Here is a 22408-nt window from a genome sequence, read left to right as displayed (position 1 = left end):
CCTCCATCAACGCTGACTCTTTGCTCTCCTTCACATAGTCAGGTAATGCATGCTTCTCTTCTTCCACTGTCTGCTTCACTTGCAAAAGTCCTCTGCCGCCTATTTTCCTTGGTAAATACAGCCTGTCAACATCACTGCGGGGGTGTAGTGCATGATGGATCGTCATTAATTTTCTGGTTTTCCTGTCCAAGTTGTCCAGCTCTGCTAGAGTCCAATTCACTATGCCAGCTGTGTATCTAATGACAGGTATGGCCCAAGTATTTATAGCCTTGATAGTGTTGCCACCATTCAGTTTGCTCTTCAAACTTTTTCTGGTCCTCTGGATGTACTCTTTGCTGATCACAGTTTTCACATGACCATGCTTGATATTATCCAGTTGCAAGATACCCAAGTATCTGTAGGCTTCTGGCTGGTGGCACTTGATGGTTTAACCAGTTGGCATTTCAATGCCCTCACTTTCAGTGATTTTCCCCTTTTTCAGTGCCACTGTGGCACATTTATCCAGGGCAAACTCCATGCTGATGTCATTGCTGAAGATTCACACAGTGTTGGTGAGTGACTGTATCTCAGTTTCTGATCTTCTGTACAACTTCAGGTCATCCATATACAGCAGGTGTGAAATTTTTGGTGAATTCCTAGCAGTTTGGTAGCCTAGGTTTGTTTTCTGTAGGATGAGTGACAGCGGGATTATAGCAATGATGAATAGCAATGGGGACAAAGAGTCCCCCTGGAAGATTCCCCTTCTGATGTTGATCAGTCCATAGATTTCATTCCCAACAAAAAGCTCAGTCTTCCAAAATTTCATCACCTTTTCTATGGATTTCCTGATGTTTTCATTGACTCCAATGACTTCCAGGCATTTTATGATCCAGCTGTGTGGCAACGAGTCAAAGGCTTTCTTGTAGTCAATCCAGGTCATGTATAGGTTTGTTTTCCTGTTCTTACAGTTCTCCAAAATCATTTTATCAATTAGGAGCTGGTCTTTCGTACCTCTCCTTCGTCTTTTATTGCCCTTTTGCTCCACTGGCATGATGTCATTTTCTTCTAGGTAGTCCTGAATTCTGTCAGCTATGATACCTGTCAGCAGTTTGAGCATGGTCGGCAAACATGTTATTGGCCTCCAGTTTCCCAGTATGGCTCCTTTTGCTGCATCTTTCTGTATTAAATATGTCCTGCCAGTTGTAAGCCATTCACTGGGATTTCCTGTCTGCAGCATTTTGTTGAACAATTTGGCCATTTTTTAAATTATTATTATTATTATTATTATTATTATTATTATTATTATTATTAGTAGTAGTAGTAGTAGTAGTAGTAGTAGTAGTAGAAGAAGTAGTAGTAGTCAAGGATTATATGTAAAGCATTGCACAGGACAACATAAGGATTGGTTTTCTAAGGGAACATTTATTTCCTGTGATGTCTGCCTGTCCAGTACAAGCAGAGAGATTTGGTGTGCTTTGGGGCTTTTCAATTCAACAGTCATTCTTTCTTCAAGGAAATGTGCCTTCCCTGGAGTCTTGCCTGCCTTCCAAAATGAGATCCCCTCATATCAGTATGGTTTCCAACCTGATAGCATTCTGACAGCATTTTGGGCAGCTCTGAAGAACTGGATGTTCTCCCAAGCCCCTTTTCTTTTACCTTGTTCTCCTTTTTTAAAAAACTTGTTATATTACATTGTACTATTTGTGTTCTCTATATTGTACGCCACCCAGAATCAGGCATCAGGCGAGGCCTAATTTGGATAAATAAAATGAATGTTGCAAAACATCACTTTCCAATCCAAAATGTACTATACATTTCCAATAGCGTCTAATTAAGGTGCCAGGTCTCTAAGTGTGTTTTTAGACTAAGGACTTTAGCTTCCAAGCTACACCTCTATTTCACCCATTCCTTTTGTGTGCTTTTAAAATTTTTGAACTAGGCACAACGGTGCAGCAGTAGTAACACACAAATGTGATTTGTTCAACCCATCTACGAGTCCAGGGAAATTATTTTGTACTAATCCTCCTTCTATAGACGAACATCAGCCTTTCTAAAAAAAAAAACCAAACAAACAAACAATCATGTTTTAAACCAAGTCAGCAGAGATAGAAGCCTGCAAAATGAATAGAGAAAAAATTTGTAGTGGAAACAGAGTAGTTTACACCCGAGGGCAAGCATAATGCTAGGGACTGTGAAGCCAGTGGAGTTTAAAAAAAAAAAAACCCAGGTAAGGAAGAAAAAAGAACTCAGCAAGCACGAGTGAATCAATCAAAGAGACCATCATAGTTTCTGACACAGAGCCCTTCTGGAAAATATATTGCAAGTTTATCTGTTATGCTCTGGACTTAAATTACTAAGAAATTATAGCCTAGGTGCAAAGAAGAGGCAGCAGCTAGAGCCAGGGGCATTGAGAAGGCTTTGCCTTCATCACTGTCTGAGCAGCTATAAATTTAGAGAAGAGGAAATAGGCTGTTATGTGTGCCTTGGATATTCTAAACCACAGGGAAAGAACCAAAGACTCTCCCATAATCATAGAATGATGTTCCCAAAGGGGGGGGGGTAGCACTGTAGGAGGCAAAGGAAAGGAAAGCAACATTTGAGGGCTGAGTCAGCCTCTTGATCTTTCAAATAGCTACAGCCATTCATTACAGTATTTTATTGTACAATGTTTATAACAAAAACCTGGCAAACTCTGGGCAGAACACCACAAGGTCAAAGACAACAATATAAAAACTCAGCACAAATTAAAATAGTAACATGGCTGCAATACAAATGAGCAAGCAATTATGAAACAAGTATGAACAATTAGTATAAGCAGTATGGAAAGAGTATTGGAGTTGGGCGGGCTATATATTTAAACTAGAATAGAATAGAATTTTTTATTGGCCAAGTATGATGGGGCACACAAGGAATTTGTCTTGGTGCATATGCTCTCAGTGTACATAAAAGAAAAGAGAAGTTCAATTCAATTCAATTCAATTTATTAGATTTGTATGCCGCCCCTCTCCGAAGACTCGGGGCGGCTCACAACAATGATAAAAACAATATTATAATGGCACAAATGTAATATTAAAAGAAATAACTAAACCCCTATCATATTAAAACCAGACAACACATACATACCAAACATAAATTATAAGGAGCCTGGGGGAAAGATGTCTCAAATCCCCCATGCCTGGCGGTATAGGTGGGTCTTGAGTAGTTTACGGAAGACAAGGAGGGTGGGAGCAGTTCTAATCTCCGGGGGGAGTTGATTCCAGAGGGCCGGGGCCACCACAGAGAAGGCTCTTCCCCTGGGTCCCGGACCCGGAGAAGGCTAACTCTGTGGGACCTTATCAGCCGCTGGGATTCAAGAATCACTAGGTACAACACTTAATGATAGTCCGGGTACAAATAAGCAATCCAATCATATTAAGAACCAGTCTGTAAGGATAAAAACCACAAAGTTACAGTCACACAGTCATTTGTGGGAGGAGATGGGTGATGGGAATGATGAGAAGATTAATAGTGCGGACTTAGCAAATAGTTCGACAGTGTTAAGGGAAGTATTTGTTTAGCAGAGTGATGGTGTTTGGGAAGAAACTGTTCTTATGTCGAGTTGTTCTGGTATGTAGGGCTCTATAGCAGTGTTTTCCAACCTTGGCAACTTGAAGATATTTGGACTTCAACTCCCAGAATTCCCCAGCCAGATTTTTCTGGCTGGGGAATTCTGGGAGTTGAAGTCCAGATATCTTCAAGTTGCCAAGGTTGGGAAACATTGCTCTATAGCATAGTTTTGAGGGTAGGAGTTGAAACAGTTTGATATTGTGGTGTATACACCTTCTTTTATTTATATTTTGTGAAACTTAAAAAGTTTGTAAATATTTCCACAGCCCTCTTTTTGACTCCTGTAATTTACAGGCCTCCAATGGAAAGCAGGTCAGTAGCAATTGTTTTTTCTTATTAATAATTTCTAACTAGTAATTATAATTAAATATCACAGGCAGCTTAACTTATCTTAAAATCAAATGCACATTAGGTCAAAAATCCTTTATCTTGCTTGGGGTCATTCCTACCAGGGGTGGTGGGCAGAGTGTTCCACGGAATAGGGGCTGTCACCAAGAAGGCCTGTTTCCTAATCCTCCTCACCCCATGGTCTTTGGGAAGGGAGCTGGCAACAGGCCGTCTCTTGATCAGTCCGCTGACATTTCACTTCTAGCAAGGCACTGCTTAATATATCTTTGTCTTTGCTCTGAAATTTGGCCATTTTGCTGCTGAATGTTGGTGGTGCAATTTCAGAGGACTAAGTGCCCCATGCAAATCCTTTGAACTGAAATATAGAAACAGGGTGAGTCATAACCGGAAATTCAATAGTCATGTGTGGAAAGTGATCCCATACCTGAGTGAGGAATAGACATTTTATTCTGAGAGCAACTGCAAGAAGATGCTGAAGCACTAAGGTCACTAAAACAGAACAATTAGCACCTTTGTAGTTCTGCCTTTCTCTCTGCTTCTCTTTCTCGTCTTCTGGGTTCCCTACCCAACTCATCAAAGGAAGGCCTTTATTTGTTTGCAATGCTCCTTCTGGCACAAATATTGTACCTCAACAGCATCAAAGTCATTACAAGTGATTGTGATTCAAAGACTCCTTATCAGCGGAGGGAATCCTGAAGCAGCTTTTCCCTGCAACCTGGAGGGGGCAGCATAGAGTAATTCCTACAGAAGATGTAGTGTTCGTAGTGAAGGAATCAAAGGCGTTCAGTATACTAAACTGTTGCAGCACATGGACAAGCAGCACCAATCATGCTACTTATTCTGCTTGAATCTCTTTTATCATGTATTCTCCACCCCATAAACCTACAGTTCTTGCTTATTTAGGAATAACTGAAGCTTCATTTTATAGACATTTAAAAAACCCACTAAAGTCCTAACTATGGCAGGTTCTTTCTTAAAAAGCCTAAGCATTGCTATAAAGGCTATTTCAGAGCAAGTGCCTTGTGAATCTCTCTGACAAAAATACAGGAATTGGGTTACTAGATTTATTTGCAAATTTACCTAAGAGAACTGTCAATACTAAATACGGTTAACATTTGTTTCTTCTGAGTAAATTGCTCAAAAATTGGGCTGCATGTTTGACTTATGACTGCAAGTACATGTTAAGAGTTTTTGGTTGTACAAACAGTTGCGGGATTTGGATGTTATGCCTGGTGCTTGTAGACAAGCTAGAATTGATTCCTGTAATTCATAACCAGTAGATGGAAACTGAAGAATTCCAGGCTGGGTAAAACCGCACTATATTCACATGATACACAATGCTTGAATGATACATAAATTTGATGGCTACATTTTAGCCTATCATGCTGTGGTAATCAGGCTATGTGATTAGGTTATTATGGCTTAGTGATGCTACAAATTCACCAGTTGGGCTCTCTGATAAATGCAACCTTCCCCATGCCTTTCTTTTCCATGCCCCGATTTTGTTTAATCGCTTTTTAGAACTACATTTTGCCATTTAATACCAATGTGAAACTGACTATACTAAGCAATCCAGCTTCATTAAATATAGTTGAAACTATGAATTGTTGAAACTAACCATAGTTAATCAAACTTTGGATATTATAGAAAACTGGAGTTAAGCCAAAGTGTGATATAAGTTTTTGAACAACATTTTCATGCCAAAATATAAATAGATGGCAGTGAAAGTTAGACTCACTGAACTGCAAATATGTTGCTGTTGCTCTCCAGATTTAGTAAACAACAATAAATAATGCTTGGCTCTTGGCTATGTTGTCTGGAGCCAATCGAGGTTCAGTCTAAAGTGTCTGAAAAACAACAGGTTGCTTATTTCTACTTGCCAGTGGTTTCCATTTATTTGTTTAGTGCATGGCACATCATACATAGTTTCCCCTTGTTGAATTTCTTGTTGGAAACTGTCCTATTCTGGCCCTATAAACTTTGAACGTCTGCCTCTCTCTTGCTTCTGTCTCTCTCTCTTTCCTCCACCTCCATCCCAGTTTTGCCTCTCTTTAAAAAATCATAGAAACATAGAAGACTGACGGCAGAAAAAGACCTCATGATCCATCTAGTCTGCCCTTATACTATTTCCTGTATTTTTATCTTAGGATGGATATATGTTTATCCCAGGCATGTTTAAATTCAGTTACTGTGGATTTACCAACCACGTCTGCAGGATCTACTACTCTTTCAGTAAAATAATATTTTCTCATGTTGCTTTTGATCTTTCCCCCAAATCAAGGAGGAAAATGGTTCTTCCAGGAATAGCACATTCCAAACAAGCACAATAAGGGTTCTGTGCAGTCTGAAGTGTTACCTCTTGATAGATAAGGAGTAGATGGGAAAAAATGTCAAAAAGATAGATTTATTTCTTAGAGGAATGAATAGGCACAAAAAAAGGCAACAGTTTTCTTGGCACTTGGAGAGACTTTAGAATGGCCTTGGGTAAGGCGCTCTCAATTCAAGACAAAAAAAAAAAGAACTTTCAACCGACTGCATTTCCCATCTGTTGTCCTACATTTATTACTTTGGGGAAGAAGAAGGTTCAACAAAGCAGTTAAAGTTTCATCCAGCTCCAGGCAGAAGGAAGAATCTCATTTCACTTGCAGTAGAAGGATACTCTTGATTTTAAAACTAAAGCAAAACAAAAACCAAGAGACCCTCCAATAATTTCAAGCCCTGCCACATCAGTCAGGGCTGATAAATACAGACCTCTTAGTTTTAGCCATGTCTGGAAGAGAAACCAGAGTTTCCCTGAGAGCATTAGCCCCTGCAAAGGGAATTTCTTGCCACACAAGCTACTGAAGAACGAGAGGCAAGTCCTTTCAGTTATACTTTCAATGACAGACATTGAGAGAGGAATCGGTTAGCCAGTTTTACAGCTTTGCAAGTTGTCTGGACTCTCCTTTGAGAGAGCAACTGTCCTCTCAGATCAGTGGTTGAACAAGATGTTCAAAAAAAGAAAATGGGTACTGAAGCTGATCTCTTGCAGTCGGAACAGCACTGAGGGAGAGAGGCACAGAGGAGGCCAGGAGGGAACTCCACAGATGACTGCTCCTGACAGCAGCACCTCAGGATTCCTGGCCCGTGCATTCTACATGGAAAGTCTGATGGCACGTCACTTCATGCTGTATCATCTGAAGCCAACCTTAGTCTGCCTCCGCAACAGGTTGGTTGGTGATAAAATTGGGGCTGCTTAATGAGGATGTGTCTTTACCTGGGCAGCTTCGTGTTGCAGCAATCAGCAGCCCACTGCCCCAAGTTGCACTTCCAGAAATTGGAGAGTCTTTCTTTCTTTCTTTCTTTCTTTCTTTCTCTTTCTTTTTTTCATCTGTCTGTCTGTCTATCTATCTATTTATCCATCTATCTGTCTATCTAATTTATATGCTGCCTCAAGGACTCTGGGCGGCTTACAACAAATAAAAACAATATTTAAAAGAACAATTTTAAAAATAATTACAAAACCCTAGTAAAAGCCGTACATATCTCTCAATATCTCTCTTGGATGGATCTAGATGGTATCTCATTCGGTCAATGGCGCCAGGCCTGCCGGAAAAGCCAGACCTTTGCAGCTTTGTGTAAGGCCAGAAGTGGGGTGAGGGTACAGATCTCCGTGTGCATGTGTGTGTGTGTGTATGGAAGCTCGCAGCTGGCAACTGACTGCGGGTTACTCACAAATCCAATGTAAGAGAAAAAACCTCGGACAAGAAACTTGACTCTTTGGTGAGGCAACCTGGATTTTCTCTCTGGTGAAGCAACCTAGATTAAATCCAGGATGACCCTTTTATTGAAAGCAAACAAAGAAAGGCAGGCTTCTGTGATGCTACATTTCACATGGGTCTGTTACACCAATTCAAACTTATAACGTATTAAGCGTACAAAATATAACCAATAAAAATCACACAACTTGTGCTACATTTCAAGGTGCTGATTCATGAGAAAAAGAAAGCAAGAGCGAGAGAAGGGCCCCATCAGCCCACCTCATGATATATAATGTTGCACTTTTCTTAGGCTAGCAGCAAGGAAAGCAAGATAAGAGTGCAGGGAAGGAGAATGTTGCTAGAGAAACTGGGTCATCATACGTGTCATGCTCAAGGTCTATGCTTTTCGCACGCACATTCCAAGACACTAGTTCCCGCGTTCCCACATCTCCCCTGTTTTTATTTTTTTAAAGGTAGACTCTTTCTCCTCGCTGGGCAGAGAGAAAGGTTTCTTCTTTGATATAGCTTCCAGCTGATGCAAGTGGGCCTCTAAGTCCAGAAGGGGTTTAATTTCCCTAGTGAGAATGACCTTCCTATTAGAGGGCAGAAGATTTTTAAAGATTTGTAGTAATGATGGAATGCATTGAATACAGCAGCAAAGTGTTACAAGAACTATTACCACAACAATCACAGCAGTTAGGATAATACGTAGCCAGGAGCCATCCGGAAGCCAGGACCAAAGGGCATCCCACCAGGCAGGTAACACATCCTCTCGAATGTGAGATGCAAGATCCTTTAAGTTGTCCAATTGCTTTTTTATCAAATGTGAGTTGTCTGAGATGTTAAAGCAACACATGTTTTTTACAGACTCACATCCTAGATGATGTAACAATAACAAAAAGTCTATAGCAGCTCTATTCTCCAAAATTGCATGTCGGAGCTCTATTTGTTCTTGTGTTAAGACAGCAATGGCTATTGATGTAGCGTTAATGGTTTTTGCTAAAGAACAGGCAATGCGATGCGCTGTTCGTTGGTTGCCTGCGGCCAAACCAGGTACCCCCACTAGGGATACCGAAAGTGAAACATATTCAGCTTTGCTCAAAAGTTTTATCTCATCATTGCATGAAGCGTCAAGGGGTGGCAAAATAGCAAAACTAACAAACAATTCAATAAGCACACAAGGATTAAAAAAGAGAGTGATGATTAGGTGTTTTTTGATGAAGCAACAAATATCCCCTGGGAGATTCTTCACGTTCTTCGTAAGGCAGTGGTTGTGGGTGCCCCTGCCCAGTCTCCAGGTCAGGCAGGGGGTCAACCAGTTGTTGGAGTGCTGTCATCTCTGGAGGTTCCCGCAGGAAGGGGAGGTGTGTGTGAATGTCCATGTCCCCCTTTTGTGTCTGCATGTTTAGGAAGATATGGTCTTACGTGTCTTCCTGGTACCCACAGCACCCGATCGTCAAGCTGTACTGCAGCGTAGCCTCGTGCCCAGGTGATAAGATCTGCTGGGCCTCTCCAAGTGAGATCCAGTAGCTGATGATAGTAGACCAAAGGCCTGGGGGAGGAGACTGGAACTGTGGAAAAATGACGAGTCGCAGCAGAGGATGAAGGAGTGCCAGTTAGATTAAGAAAGTTTAAAGTATATAAACAAAGATTAAGAGTGTTTTGCACCGCTGGGAGGTTAGGGGCGGTTTTCCCCTTCATCTGATCGTATCTGTCCAGGGCATGTTTTAGCGTTAAATGAACCCTCTCTGCGAGAGATTGGCCCTGGCTGTTGTAAGGAATCCCAAATTTATGCACAATGTCCCACTGGTTACAGAAGGCAGCAAAGGCCGCACTTGTGTAAGCAGGTGTATTATCAGTTTTCAGTTCTTTTGGACGTCCCAACGATGCAAAGGTGCGAATACAGTGATTTATAACGTATCTTGTGGCTTCACCTCTTTGTGGAGTGGCCATAATGTAGCCTGAGTATGTATCAATGGAAACATGAAGATATTTCCAAGAAGCGAAGAGAGGATATTGCGTTACATCCATTTGCCAAATCTGGCAGCATTCCGTACCTCTAGGGTTGACCCCCATAGGTATGGAGTTCGCTTGTTGGCTACAGGTGGGACATTGCTGAATAATAGCAGATGCTTCATTTGCTGTTATGCCAAATTGTTTCATGAGTGCCTTTTTATTCTGGTGAAAATAAGAATGACTTTCCCAAGGAGTCGGGGCTGAAACAACAGCCATGAGGGAGACGGAGGCAGTTGCTGCTGAAGCTGCAGCGTCTGCTACATTGTTTCCTTCTTGCAAAAATCCAGGAAAGGGTTGATGACTCCTAATATGGGAAACAAAAAATAAACACTTTCGTGCCATGATTAATTTTTGCAAGGACAAAAACAAAGACAAAAGGTTTGCATCCAATGATGGTGACAGATAGGAATCAAAAATGGAAGAAACAATTTGAGTGACATACAAACTGTCAAGAATCAAATTAAAAGGTTCCTTAGAAAAAATTGTGAATGCCAAAATAGATGCAGCCAATTCAGCCCTCTGAGCAGAGGTCTGAGGGGGAGTAATTTTTGTTGACCACTTACCCTCGTGCAGCCAGGCACATGCCCCATAAGTCTTGCTACCATCTGCGAATACAGTGACAGCGTCAGAAATGGGAGCAGGGGACAGTGGGGAGCGCCATTGAAAAGGAACTGTCCTTACAAGTGACAGTCTTGGGTCAGGGGGCGCATGACAAGAAACCTCCCCAGGCCAATCAGCCAGTGCGAACTGAAGATGATCAGAGTTCACAAACAAAGGATCCCATACTGATAAAGAAAAGGGTATATACAACACAGAAGGTTCAATTCCAGCCAACAATTTTGCCCTGTGCCGGCATTTGACAATGAGTGTAGCAAAAAGATGAATCTTCTGAGAGACAGTGGTGCGTGGGGTATGAGAAAGATGAATCCATTCCAGAATTAATAATTTTGAGGATTTTTGTGCAAGAACTGCAGTGGGGAGACCCACAGTGTTTAATAAAATCATGACAAGAGGAAGATTGGCTTCCATCCTGTCCACCCACATGTGCTGTAAAGCAGCATTGACTTGTTGCAATGCTTCTAAATGAATGGCAGTTAATTGAATGAGATCATGGGGTGCTGAACCGAAAGTGAGTGCAGAAAATAAAGGAGCCAATTGAGAGGTGGTAAGTCCCACATAGGGACGCGCCCAATTTATGGATCCCAAATATTGTTGCAATTTAACCAAAGTAGTGGGTGAAGTTAATTTCAAACAAGGCAACTCAGGAAAAGCATGAGAAGAAAGCAATTTGTGACCCAGATAAGAAAAAGGTTCAGATTTTTGTATTTTTTCTGGAGCTATGTGCAAACCATGTTGATGTAATATGGCTGTTAATTCTGTTAAGGTTTGCTGTATTAGGACAATCAACAAACACAAATAACAAAAATGCCTTTTTAAATGCAGGATTAGTGCAAAATCTCACCCCACATGTTAACATGCAAAGGTAAAACAACAGGTTTAATGTAAACAAGTAATAGCAAAGCAGGAGGGAAAAAAACAGCTTCTACAATCTTGCTAGCTACAAACAAAACAGAGACCAAAGAATGCTCATATGACATAACAAAAACAATCTTTGGAGCGGGGCTGGCTGCATGCCCCCCCCCTTCTAGTTTCCCGATGAAAACCCTTTTTGCACCGGGACATACAGTTTTTGGCTTGCTAGTTTTTAAAGTGCCTTTAGCAGCACCTCCCCTGGGGTCTCTGCATTGAGATTTCCCCACATTTTGCAGCGCCAATGCAAGTGTTTCCATATTATAAACAATAATTCCAACTATACAACACACTTAAATATAATCAGCCAAACCCACATCAATTTTACTAAGCAAAGTTAAGTTATGCGTTTGCAACAATTTCAATAAGACCTGAGACATAATGATTAGTGATTCCACACAAAACATATTGGACAAAATGAATAAAATAAAGCTACTGCTTGCTTAAAATCTCTAATTAGTTTCATAGGAAACGGCTCAATGTTAGTAATTCTCTAAAACACAGAAAAACAATAACTATATTCATCCACCAGCAGCTCCCCCCTTTCTTTTGCCTGTTGGAAACCTTGTCTCACTTGTTTTTCCCTTCAGAACAGAGGCTATCAGGGAGCTTTCAGCAACAGGGGGCAATTTTGAATCAAATTTAAAGTCAGATTGATAAGGTGGCAGAGTGTCCGAAACCCTGTTCAGTGCACTGTCGTGAGACCGAAGACAGTCCATGACCACCCTCCAAGTGAACAATACCTCATGAAGGTATGTTCCCAATTTAGCCCAAACAAAAGATTTAAGAGAGCCTTTCTCAGGATAAGCAAGACAGTTTTTATAAATATATTTGAGAAGGCTTTTGAGGTCAGTTTTAGAGGGACTATACAAATTTTTCCCATTAGGTTTTAAAATTATTGAAGCCTTGACTAGTTGTCTAAGTTCTTGAAGGTGCGCAACCTGAGGCTTAGAAAACTCTGCCCCCATACTCACATAAGGGTACTTCGTGCTCTGACGACCGGCCCTGGGTGCAAGGAGCTTTCCTGCTCTGATGAGTACGGAGGTGTCAAGGAACGCAGTCAGTTGATGGGGTAGACCACAATGCAATTAATCACGTCGTAGGTCACCAGTTATGGAAGCTCGCAGCTGGCAACTGACTGCGGGTTACTCACAAATCCAATGTAAGAGAAAAAACCTCGGACAAGAAACTTGACTCTTTGGTGAGGCAACCTGGATTTTCTCTCTGGTGAAGCAACCTAGATTAAATCCAGGATGACCCTTTTATTGAAAGCAAACAAAGAAAGGCAGGCTTCTGTGATGCTACATTTCACATGGGTCTGTTACACCAATTCAAACTTATAACGTATTAAGCGTACAAAATATAACCAATAAAAATCACACAACTTGTGCTACATTTCAAGGTGCTGATTCATGAGAAAAAGAAAGCAAGAGCGAGAGAAGGGCCCCATCAGCCCACCTCATGATATATAATGTTGCACTTTTCTTAGGCTAGCAGCAAGGAAAGCAAGATAAGAGTGCAGGGAAGGAGAATGTTGCTAGAGAAACTGGGTCATCATACGTGTCATGCTCAAGGTCTATGCTTTTCGCACGCACATTCCAAGACACTAGTTCCCGCGTTCCCACATGTGTGTGTGATTTTTTTGTCTAGTCACCCTGGTATACCCAAATATGGGAGGGAACATACTGCTTCCTTTTTGCCTCTTAGCCCCACCATATTCCAAGGCAGATAAATTTTTATAACCAACATCTATAATCTATAAATTTCTATTCAATGTTTTTTTACTTCACTATGGTATTAATAGGAAATAGAATCAACTTTACCTAAGTAAGAAAAGTACCTCTTATCAACATTACTTCAAAGGAGAAATAGGATATTTTCAGTTGCCTTTGATTTCCTCACACTATTAGATCTATTTAGTTCAGGAATATCTATGCTAATTGGCAGCAATTTTCTATAATTTCATTTTTTATACAATTTCAGACAGCTATTTTAGTTATCAGGGATTTCATTCATTCATTCATTCGTTCATTCATTCATTCATTCATTCATTCATTCGTATGTACATTCGTTTGTTCATTCATTCTACTGAATACTGCAAAATCAATATAGACTCATGGTGCTTTACAAACACCATCCATAAACATAATGTCCATAAAAAATATAAACAGATTAAAAACAATAATCCAAATTTGAAAATACTAACTTAATTACAGTACTGGTAATAATGAAAATATGATTATAACCAAATAAAACATCAAATAAAATTAATAAATCAATTTAAGGAAATTCAAGATAAAGAAAGGATGACAATAATAAATTATTCTCCAAAATCTCTTCAGAGGCCTTCCGTCTTCAGTAGTTTCCAGAAGATTAGAAGGGATGGAACAAGGCTTAATTCCAAGTAGATTCTATTCTACAAGTTTGGAGTGTTGACAAAAAAATAATAATGTTTTCATTTCTTCATAAAAGTAGAATACTCTTCTTCCAGAGAGATGTATTGGATTTCCTATTCAGGTAGTAGGTGTTATTGTAAATACTCGGCCAACAATTCATATGTAATAGGACATAGTAGGTCAAACCCAGCACTTTGAATTGTATCCATAGGTCAGTAGTAACCCATGTATGTGTAAACTATGGGTATAATGTACTCCTGGTAAATACCAGTAGTTTATATCTATCATAATTCCCAGATGGTTTTCAGACAGATTGATGCATTCTTACTATTATTCAGAAAGAATGAGGACATCGGTTTGCAAGAACCTTGTGCTTTAGATAGGGGCTGTACTAGTCAAATCTGCACAAAAGCCCTTCTGCCCATCCAATGACTTAGGAGTTCTCCCATTCTTTCTCAGAGTTACTGCCACTCTATTGAGACACAACTTTGCAATAGTCTGAAAATCTAAATGGACACATAGTAACTCCATATGGCTTAGATTTAATTTCAACCTCTCATTGCATCTAGGCTCAGACAGACTCCAGAAACCAAGACAAGACTTCTATTACATCTCTGGCATGGTCTGGAATTTTGATATATAACTAGGCATCATTGCGTATTGACAATACAGTATTACATCTCAGGCTGATGGATGACCTCTGCCAGTGATTTTACAGACGTTCAACAAATGGGAAAGGATTGATATGCGGAAGACTGAGGGAAAATCTCTTTAGTGCTTCTTGCAGGTCTAATGCAGTCACCTTCTCTCCCAAATAGGAATTGATAATCTCCCAGAACCAGCCAGCTATTCCTTGCCTTGTTCTCTGAAGGAGCCAAGAACACAGATGGTAGAAATCAGCTAGGGTGCTGATTTCATGTCCTTTTTACCAGAATGCATAGGCCCCCTAAGAATCCCAGATAACATGGTTAAATGTACTTCAGTCATCCCATTGGCCCCCATCCACAAAGAGTCAACATTCTGATAAATTTGAGTGCCTTTGTTACAAAATGGCTATTAAGCAAAATAGATTAAAAGCCAGACAGGACCCAGGTGGCAACACCCACTACCCCAACAGAATTAAGGGAAGAGAATTATTTGTTTATTAAATTTATGTGCTACCCATCTGGTCTAGAGGCGACTCTGGGTGGCTTAGAAACATTAAAGCCAGTAAACATTAAAAGGGCTAAAACAATAAATATTAAATAAAGGAGGGGAGAGAGAGCACAAAGAACATGGGGACAGATGAGATCTCTTAAATCTGATACCACCTCCAGAGTAATATGCTTTGCTTACCTTACTTCCAAAATGCAGGCCTGAATCCTGCTAATACCTATGTTTGGTAAGACTCACTTTTTTGGTTGTATGAGGGATGCTGAGTATGAAAAATTTAATCTCCTCCATTGAGCCTTTCTTTTCGTATCTGCAACACAGTGTGAATGCACCATATGTACATTTTTAGATGTTTATTTAGATTTATACTGCATATGGTTTATTTAGATATTTAGATGTTTATTTAGATGTTTAGATAAACATAGTTTGTGGACTAGCATGCTATAAACAACATAATAAATGTGCTATACTAAATCAAATTATTTGCCTACTTACTTCAATATTGTCTCCTATGACGCTAGCCCTCCAAAATCTTAGGCAGAATACACCCACCCACCCACCCTCATTTCTTCCATCTGATATTTTATTAAATTGGAGATATACTGACATGCAGGTTTGTTGTCTGAAAACAATGGTCATATTTTCTCCAGTTTCTTCCTGAAGGTCAACTTATTAAATCAGCAGGTAAAGCTGTTCATATCTTGGAGATACAGTAGGTATTATCACCTGCTATTTTCTACAGGTCAAACTAATATTAACACGTAGGAAAATGACCGGTAAAAACCAAAGTTGGTTCTTCTGCTGTTAAATCCATTAAAACTCTGGTGACATTATTGAATTATTTGTATTAGATGTGACACAATGTGTTAATTCTTATTTTGGCATCTAAGCTCCCAAATACCACGAAGATACTGGACAGAGATGGCTAGGCATTCGAAAACTACATATTTTTCTGACATTATTTTCAAGGCAAAATGAGAATCCAGACTGCTAGGAGAAATATACTGTAAACTGCTTAGAGAGGGCTGTAAGTGGTGTATAAGTCTAAGGGCTATTGCTAAGGACCTTTTGCTCAGAATTTAGAGAGTTACATTTCTGGAAAGTATTAAGGAATAGGGGAAATGTGAATAGTATACCGGTAATTACAATTGTTGGTCCGCCTCTTTATGTATGTACAGCACAATATGGATAGAGATATAATATTCTTATAGAAGTACAGTATTCTTCATTCACAACTCATATAAATGATAGAAACACCACAAGGTAAGAGGGTATCTACAAACAACTGCACAAGAGAAACTCTTTTGCATCCCCAAGGTATTGCCATAGAATGAAAGCATTCTCCATCTTATCCTCTTGCCTTTTCACATCATATAGTATGTTTCCAAGAGGCTTCATTGGCTAATGCAACGGAATCAATGGTCTCTGCTTAGAGAAGGAGTCTATTTATGTATCTCATTCAGATAACAGAAGTGTAGCTGAAAATAGTCTGCGCAGCATAAGAGCATTCCAGAGGCCATTAGCTTATCAGTAGGTCCTGAGGTAGTTTGTGGCATTTGCCAACTCATAGACTGCCATGGAAGGATAGTTGCCAATGACCTTTTCTCAATGACATACTTTATTTGACTCACACTACTGACTATAAGGCTCCAGACAGTGGCTGAGTCGAGAAAAATGGGCAGAAGGTATCAAGTACAGTGGTCGGTGATTTCGGAGGGGACGGGGAGAGAGGGAGGATTTTAGCAACTAATATTTGAATTTATCTGACCTTCCCCCCAGGACTGGGAGGCAAACATCTGAGGATCTTTAATAGCAAAAAACAGAAAAACCCAACTGCCCTCCAGGTGGCTGTTCAGACTTTTGAAGCCTAGATCTGGTAACTCTGCCAAATGATTGATAAAATGATTGTTTGCTGGAAGAGGTAGTCTAAATCATCTCATTGGAGTGGATAACTACATTAAATCTATATAATCATATAATAAGAAAAGAGAATTTAGTAAAGCAGCAAAATAAAATCATTAAGTGGAATGAAAACAGCATATGGCTTACAAATCCAATCATGTATTTTCATTCCTTGATACTTCTACCATTCTCTTTATCCTTCCTTCCTTCCTTCCTCCCTTCCTTCTTTCCTCCCTTCCCTTCCCTTCCCTTTGTTTCTGAATTGAGGGTCAAGAAAGAAGTGTATCATTTTGCAACACATCTCTTTGGTAACAAATTTTCCAGGCTTTGCAATAAGGAGCCTTGCAAATACATTAATCACCTTGGGTCCTGAAAGCACTCCTGTGATCCTCCCTTGTTTCCAAACTCCCTTGTAGTCTCCTAGAGCAGTGATTTTCAACCTTTTTTGAGCCAGGGAACATTTTTTACATTTACAAAATCCTTGGGCACATTGAGTGTGTGTGGGGGGGTGGCTCAAAAAAGTTTGGACAAAAAAGTTTTCTCTCTTCCTCCCTTTCGCTCTATTTCTCTTTCCCTTGTTCTTTCTCCCTTCTTTTTTCTCTCTCTCCATCCCTCTTTCTTTCTCTCTTCCTTCCTTCCTCTTTTTTGCTCTTTCTCCCTACCTACCTCTATGTCTTTCTCTCTCCCACCTTCCCTCCCTCTCTTTCTCTCTCTTTCTTGCTCTCCCTCTTGCTCTCTCTCTTGCTTTCTTTCTCTCTTGTTCTCTTTCTCTCTTTCTTTCTCTCTCTCTCTTGCTTTCTTTCTCTCTCTCTTGCTTTCTTTCTCTCTTGTTCTCTTTCTCTCTTTCTTTCTCTCTCTTGCTTTCTTTCTCTCTCTCTTGCTTTCTTTCTCTCTCTCTCTTGTTTTCTTTCTCTCTCTGAGCTTCGCGGCACAGCTGACCATGTCTCACGGCACACTAGTGTGCCGCGGCACACTGGTTGAAAAACACTGTCCTAGAGGGAGCACCAGCAGCTCCAAACAGGTCCATCCTCCTGTCTTGTGACTGTAAATTCTATTCATGGCTTTACTGTTATCTTGACAGGTCAAGAGACAGAAAATGAGGAGCGAGGAAGGTGTTTGGATGAGATATATGCACACTGCAAAACCTGCTCCAGTTATTCAAAGCTAGTATTTGGATAACTAACCAAATATTGGTTCAGCCCAAAGGGTTTGGAAAGAAAGGGAGGAGAGGGGAGCAAAGAAAGTCTTAAGACCATCAATGTTTTGGTACTGTAAAAGGAGAAGAGAAAAAAGGTGCTTATAGGAATTGGCCATAAGACAAATCAAATCTTTATTGTGGCCGCTAGTCAGGTAAAAATGAAATTTAACTCCATAAAGTAACCAACTTAGTTTTTCTGATTCATGCTGGGTACCAAGAATATCATACCTAATAATTTTCATATATTTTTTTAAAATCTACTTTAATTTTCTCCTTCATTTTCTCTCCCTCGGCCCCTAAACATTTTTTATTCCCCCCCCCCTTTTGGAAAATATTAAACAACACCCTCTTTTCCTTTTGCAAGTCTAAAAGATCTTTTAAGGAGTGGATTTTTTTTTTAAAAAAAGACCCAGAAAAGACAATCAATCTCCTATCCTTATTTATTTATTTGTTTGTTTGTTTATTTATTTATTTGATTGATTTTTATACCGCAGGATTGATTCCTCTGATTATTTATTTGGCGACCTGTCTTGCCCTCTGCCCCACACACCCAGCGCCTCAAACAAACAAACAACAACAACAACAACAACAACAACAACAACAGGGATATAATCCGAGTTGAAGTCCCAAGGGCCCCCGGAGAGCCTCCGGCTTGCAGGTACATCATCGGTGGCCAGGAAATCCTGGCGCTCTCAAGGGAGGGACGGGGGACGAGAAGAGACTGTGGCAGGTCCAGCCCCGCCCGAAAGAATGCCTCGTAAAGAGAGGGGGAGAGAGGGTGGGGAGAGCCCTGTTTGGGCTCCTCCAGCCAAATCCGCCAGGCGCATCACTCCAAGCCGAACGTGAAGCGGGAGGCGCGGGAGGGGGAGGAGGCGGGAGTGAACGAGCGAGCGAAGCCTGAGGCGCGGAGGCTCAACGACGCCCCTCGGGCGGGCCCCCTGCTTAGCTCCTCCGGGCTGGTTTTAGAACCCGGCCCACCTGTAAGCGGTGTCTGAATTGCGTTTCTCTCCAGGCAACGTATTGAGGGTGCGAGGGGGAGGGGGAGAGAAAAAGAGGTCAACCTCGTTCATTCCCGCCTTTTTCAGCACGGCGGCGGCGGCGGCTTTATTTTTGGCGAGGGAGAGCGCGCGCGTCTGGAAGACATTCCTGTCTCTCTCTCTCTTCCCCTTCCCAGAAGCACAGGGCGGTTATTCCCCCCCCCCCCAGGTTTTTGTTTTCGGGAGAGGCTGGACGTGGTTCTTTCTCCGCCTAGTTGTCTCTTCTTATCCGTTCACGTGTTGCTTTCTGTACCCCGGGAAGTTCTCGGCATCCCAGCCGGGAGCCGGCTTTCATAATACGATATTTAACTCCTCTCTCTCACACACACGCGCGCTCCCCAACACTTAACCACACCAACAAAAGGCAAAGCGTCTTTCTCAGAAAAAAAGCCACCTGCGAAGCCTTTTGGCTGCTCGCGAAGGAAAAGCCGCCGGAGACGGCTCGAGCTTTTAGGGAAAAAGCCTTCCATTACACCCTAAGGATACACATTTTTTTTAGCCTAGCCAAATTCTCCCTCAGAAATTGCGCAGCCCAATCCTGTGTATTTTAATAGAAAACAAACCACTCGCTTTTCTGCTTACTCGGATTAAGTCTTCCGACGCTCACTGACTTTTGCATTGTGGTTGGTTCTAATGGAGATACCACCCAACAACAGATTTTAGATTTCTTTTTTCTCTCTCCTCATGAACTGAGGGGCTGTCGTGTTTCACCTTTATGTAAACTTGGACGCGTTATTTTCAATCGCTGTAGCGTCTACACTACATAGTGTAGAGACCCACTACGCATACACTCCTACCGCTAATACACATCGTGCGTTGCTCTTTCTACTCAACAGTCTCCCCCGTTTCCTTTCAAAGATCTTGTTATCTTCCTTAAATGTCTGGTGTGTGCCTCTCTCTCTCGCCCTCTCTCTCACTTTGTTTTGATCTCTTGGTTACTTTTGAATAAACGTTCCACTCCTGCAAATCGCCAGGTACAAAACCTCCCCACGACTCCCCGTTCGCCACTCGTACCCTCCGTTCTCAAAACAAATTGCCAGCGTTCGTCCCCCCCCCCCACCAACACCTGTCGAAACACAAACGGACCAAATTTGGGGGGGGGGGGAAGTCGCCTTCAATTTATCCCAGGTCCTCACTATCTCTTGTTATCCATCCCGCCCCCTTCCATTAACCAATCACAAGCGGGGAGGGGGAGAAGAGAGGCATCGATCAACTTCATTACGTCGAACTCCTTGGAAAAAAGTCAAACGCATCCCTCGTCCGAAGTAATTTGCAGGTATCACGTCGGTTGCCATCCAGCAGCTCCCGGGAATTTAACCGCTCCCCGCCCCTCGGTGTTGCCACCCACAGCCCCTCCGCGGAACTACAAAGACAAAACAGAAGTCCATGGGGACTCCGCGGCCAGACATAACCCTCGATTTACCTTGGCCTTTGACCGAAGAGATGCCCAGAAGAGTGAAGAGCGCGCCGCACAGTATCCTTCCGCAGCTGCCAATTCCGGCCATGGTTTTCCAGAGGCGGAGTAAGGCTGAGGATGGAAGAGAACTTCTGGAGTTTGGGGAAGGTCTTGTGAAAGATCTGTCCACCGATAATCCCGTGTTTCGTTCCTGCTCGCCTTCCAAAACGGGCCGGGGAGATTTGCGGGCGGGGGTGGCGATCTTCCCGTGTTCTCACTTTTACTGACTTCTTGGCCAGATCGCCTTAAAACGCTCGCTCCATTCCCAAAGAGGGCTCAAGCGAAGGGGGGCGATTTTAATCCCGGTCGCCCCTCTTTCCCGATCAATTCTTCCCCGAAGTCTGACGAAGAACGGGAGACTTGCGACGTCGGTCAGCAACCCCACCTCGCCATCCTTCCAAAAGGCTTGGCGGAAAGGGAGAAAGGAGGAAAAAAGGATCCTTCACTGCGGGGCAGAATCGGAAGCAGCCGCGGAGAAGGAGGCGACGCCGCCGCGTCCTTGGGATCGCAGAGGCTCAACAGGGTGGATCGGTAGCAGGGAAGGGGAGAGAGAGAGGAAAGGAGAAGTCTGAATTATTCAGAGGTCCGAGCTCCTCAAAACATACTTGGAGGCTTCGGGGAAGGAGAACCGTTTGGAGCGAGCGGGTAGCGGCGGCGGCGGCGAGAGATCCACAGTCACACCTACCAAATCCCAGAGGGAGGAGCGAAGTTTTCTTTCGGCAAACGTCGCGGCTGGCGTTCAGGGCGGAAGGAAAAGTTTTGGGGAGGGGGAATCCAGTCCGGGGGCTTTCTCCCCTCCCCGAATCCTCCTCAACTAGCCTCCCGGGCGATTCTCATGGCGCGAGGCAGCGGGCTGCTTCGCTCTCGCGTCTCTCCAACATCCCGAAGGAGAGCCAGCCTGGATTGGGAAGACAGCCGCCCGGGCGTCTCTCTCTCCTGGGTAGGTGACTCCGTGCTTCTCCGGCGGGCGCGCTACGTTCGCTACCCTCCCGCTCCTGGCTCGGCAGCGGAGTGAGCCAGAATCAGCAGAGCCAGGAGCGGCGGCAACCTCAGCCAGGGATAGGCGGAGAAAGAGGCCGGCATTGCCACCTAGTGGCCTGCGCCGGCAAGAGCGCTCGACGCGCGCTCCGCCGAGCCAGACTCGCCGCCGGTCCGCTGTGCTGTCGGGGTGTTAAAGGGGAACAACGATACGTGACCCCCGAATCCGCACGAACCTGTACATGACACACCCCAACCCGCCGTCCTACCAACAGCTACTCCTTCAGAAAAGCTCCCAGCTCCTATAGGCTTTGCATTTGAGTTCTGTCCCATAGTGTCCGGCGGTGGGGATTTTGGGAAAGTCCAAGGCTAGTGGTGGCCAAGGGTTAAGTTAGATAGTATAAAACTGAGGAGACTGCTTTATGCAAATAGTCCAGGTTTCCATTACTTTATCTCCCTCCCCCCAATCAAATTAAATCCAAAATAATATTCTGTATGGAGTCATTGGCCCTTTCTGTCCTTGGCTGTTTGATTGTAGGCATTTCCTTACAGGTACTTCTCTATATAACTGGCTGCTTAGTGACAATTTGAAGTTATATAGAAAGACACCCCCCCCCCAATATACTTATGACTGGGATGCAAAGTTCTGATGGCCACCCCACCACCTTGCAGTCACAAATCACATTTTGGGTGTATTTATGGCCATTTGCGACTTCACGGGGGCATGTGTGCATTTATTTATTTGTTTGTTTGTTTGTTTAGTCCAATACATAATGAAGGTTAATGAGAGTAACGATGTAGCAATATATATGAAAGCAAGAAAGCAAAAGAAAGCAAGAAAGGAAAGGAGTAAAGATATAAGAATAAAATACAATGCATCAATGGAGGATAGAAGAAGAGATATATGAATGGAAGAAAAGAAATATGAGATAAATATGAGATAGGAGAGACAATTGGACATGGGACATTGTGCACATGTACAGCATATAAAACAAGTAAATTATTTTTTTGGGTGGAAGCCACCATTTACTTCTGGCTTCCAGGAAAAAACAAAAAACAAAAAAATACCC

The 22408-nt window shown here is 42.3% G+C and overlaps 1 protein-coding gene across 5 annotated transcripts in view; it reads right to left on the bottom strand.

Annotated features, from left to right (window-relative positions):
- The window catches only part of SDK2 (sidekick cell adhesion molecule 2), a 543580-nt gene extending 522413 nt beyond the window's left edge, over window positions 1-21167 (bottom strand). For 4 of the 5 annotated variants that reach the window (XM_070740240.1, XM_070740242.1, XM_070740239.1 and 1 more), the window contains exon 1: window positions 20328-21167. In XM_070740240.1, the coding sequence (XP_070596341.1) occupies window positions 20328-20409 (82 nt within the window). In that variant the 5' untranslated portion in view covers window positions 20410-21167. The remainder of the gene's footprint in view (window positions 1-20327) is intronic. The other variant, XM_070740244.1, reaches the window with a different exon arrangement.
- Window positions 21168-22408: the final 1241 nt, after the last annotated feature.

Source organism: Erythrolamprus reginae, chromosome 2 (assembly GCF_031021105.1).
Source record: "Erythrolamprus reginae isolate rEryReg1 chromosome 2, rEryReg1.hap1, whole genome shotgun sequence".
Lineage (NCBI taxonomy): Eukaryota > Metazoa > Chordata > Lepidosauria > Squamata > Dipsadidae > Erythrolamprus > Erythrolamprus reginae.
This window is presented reverse-complemented; position numbering and strand designations above follow the sequence as displayed.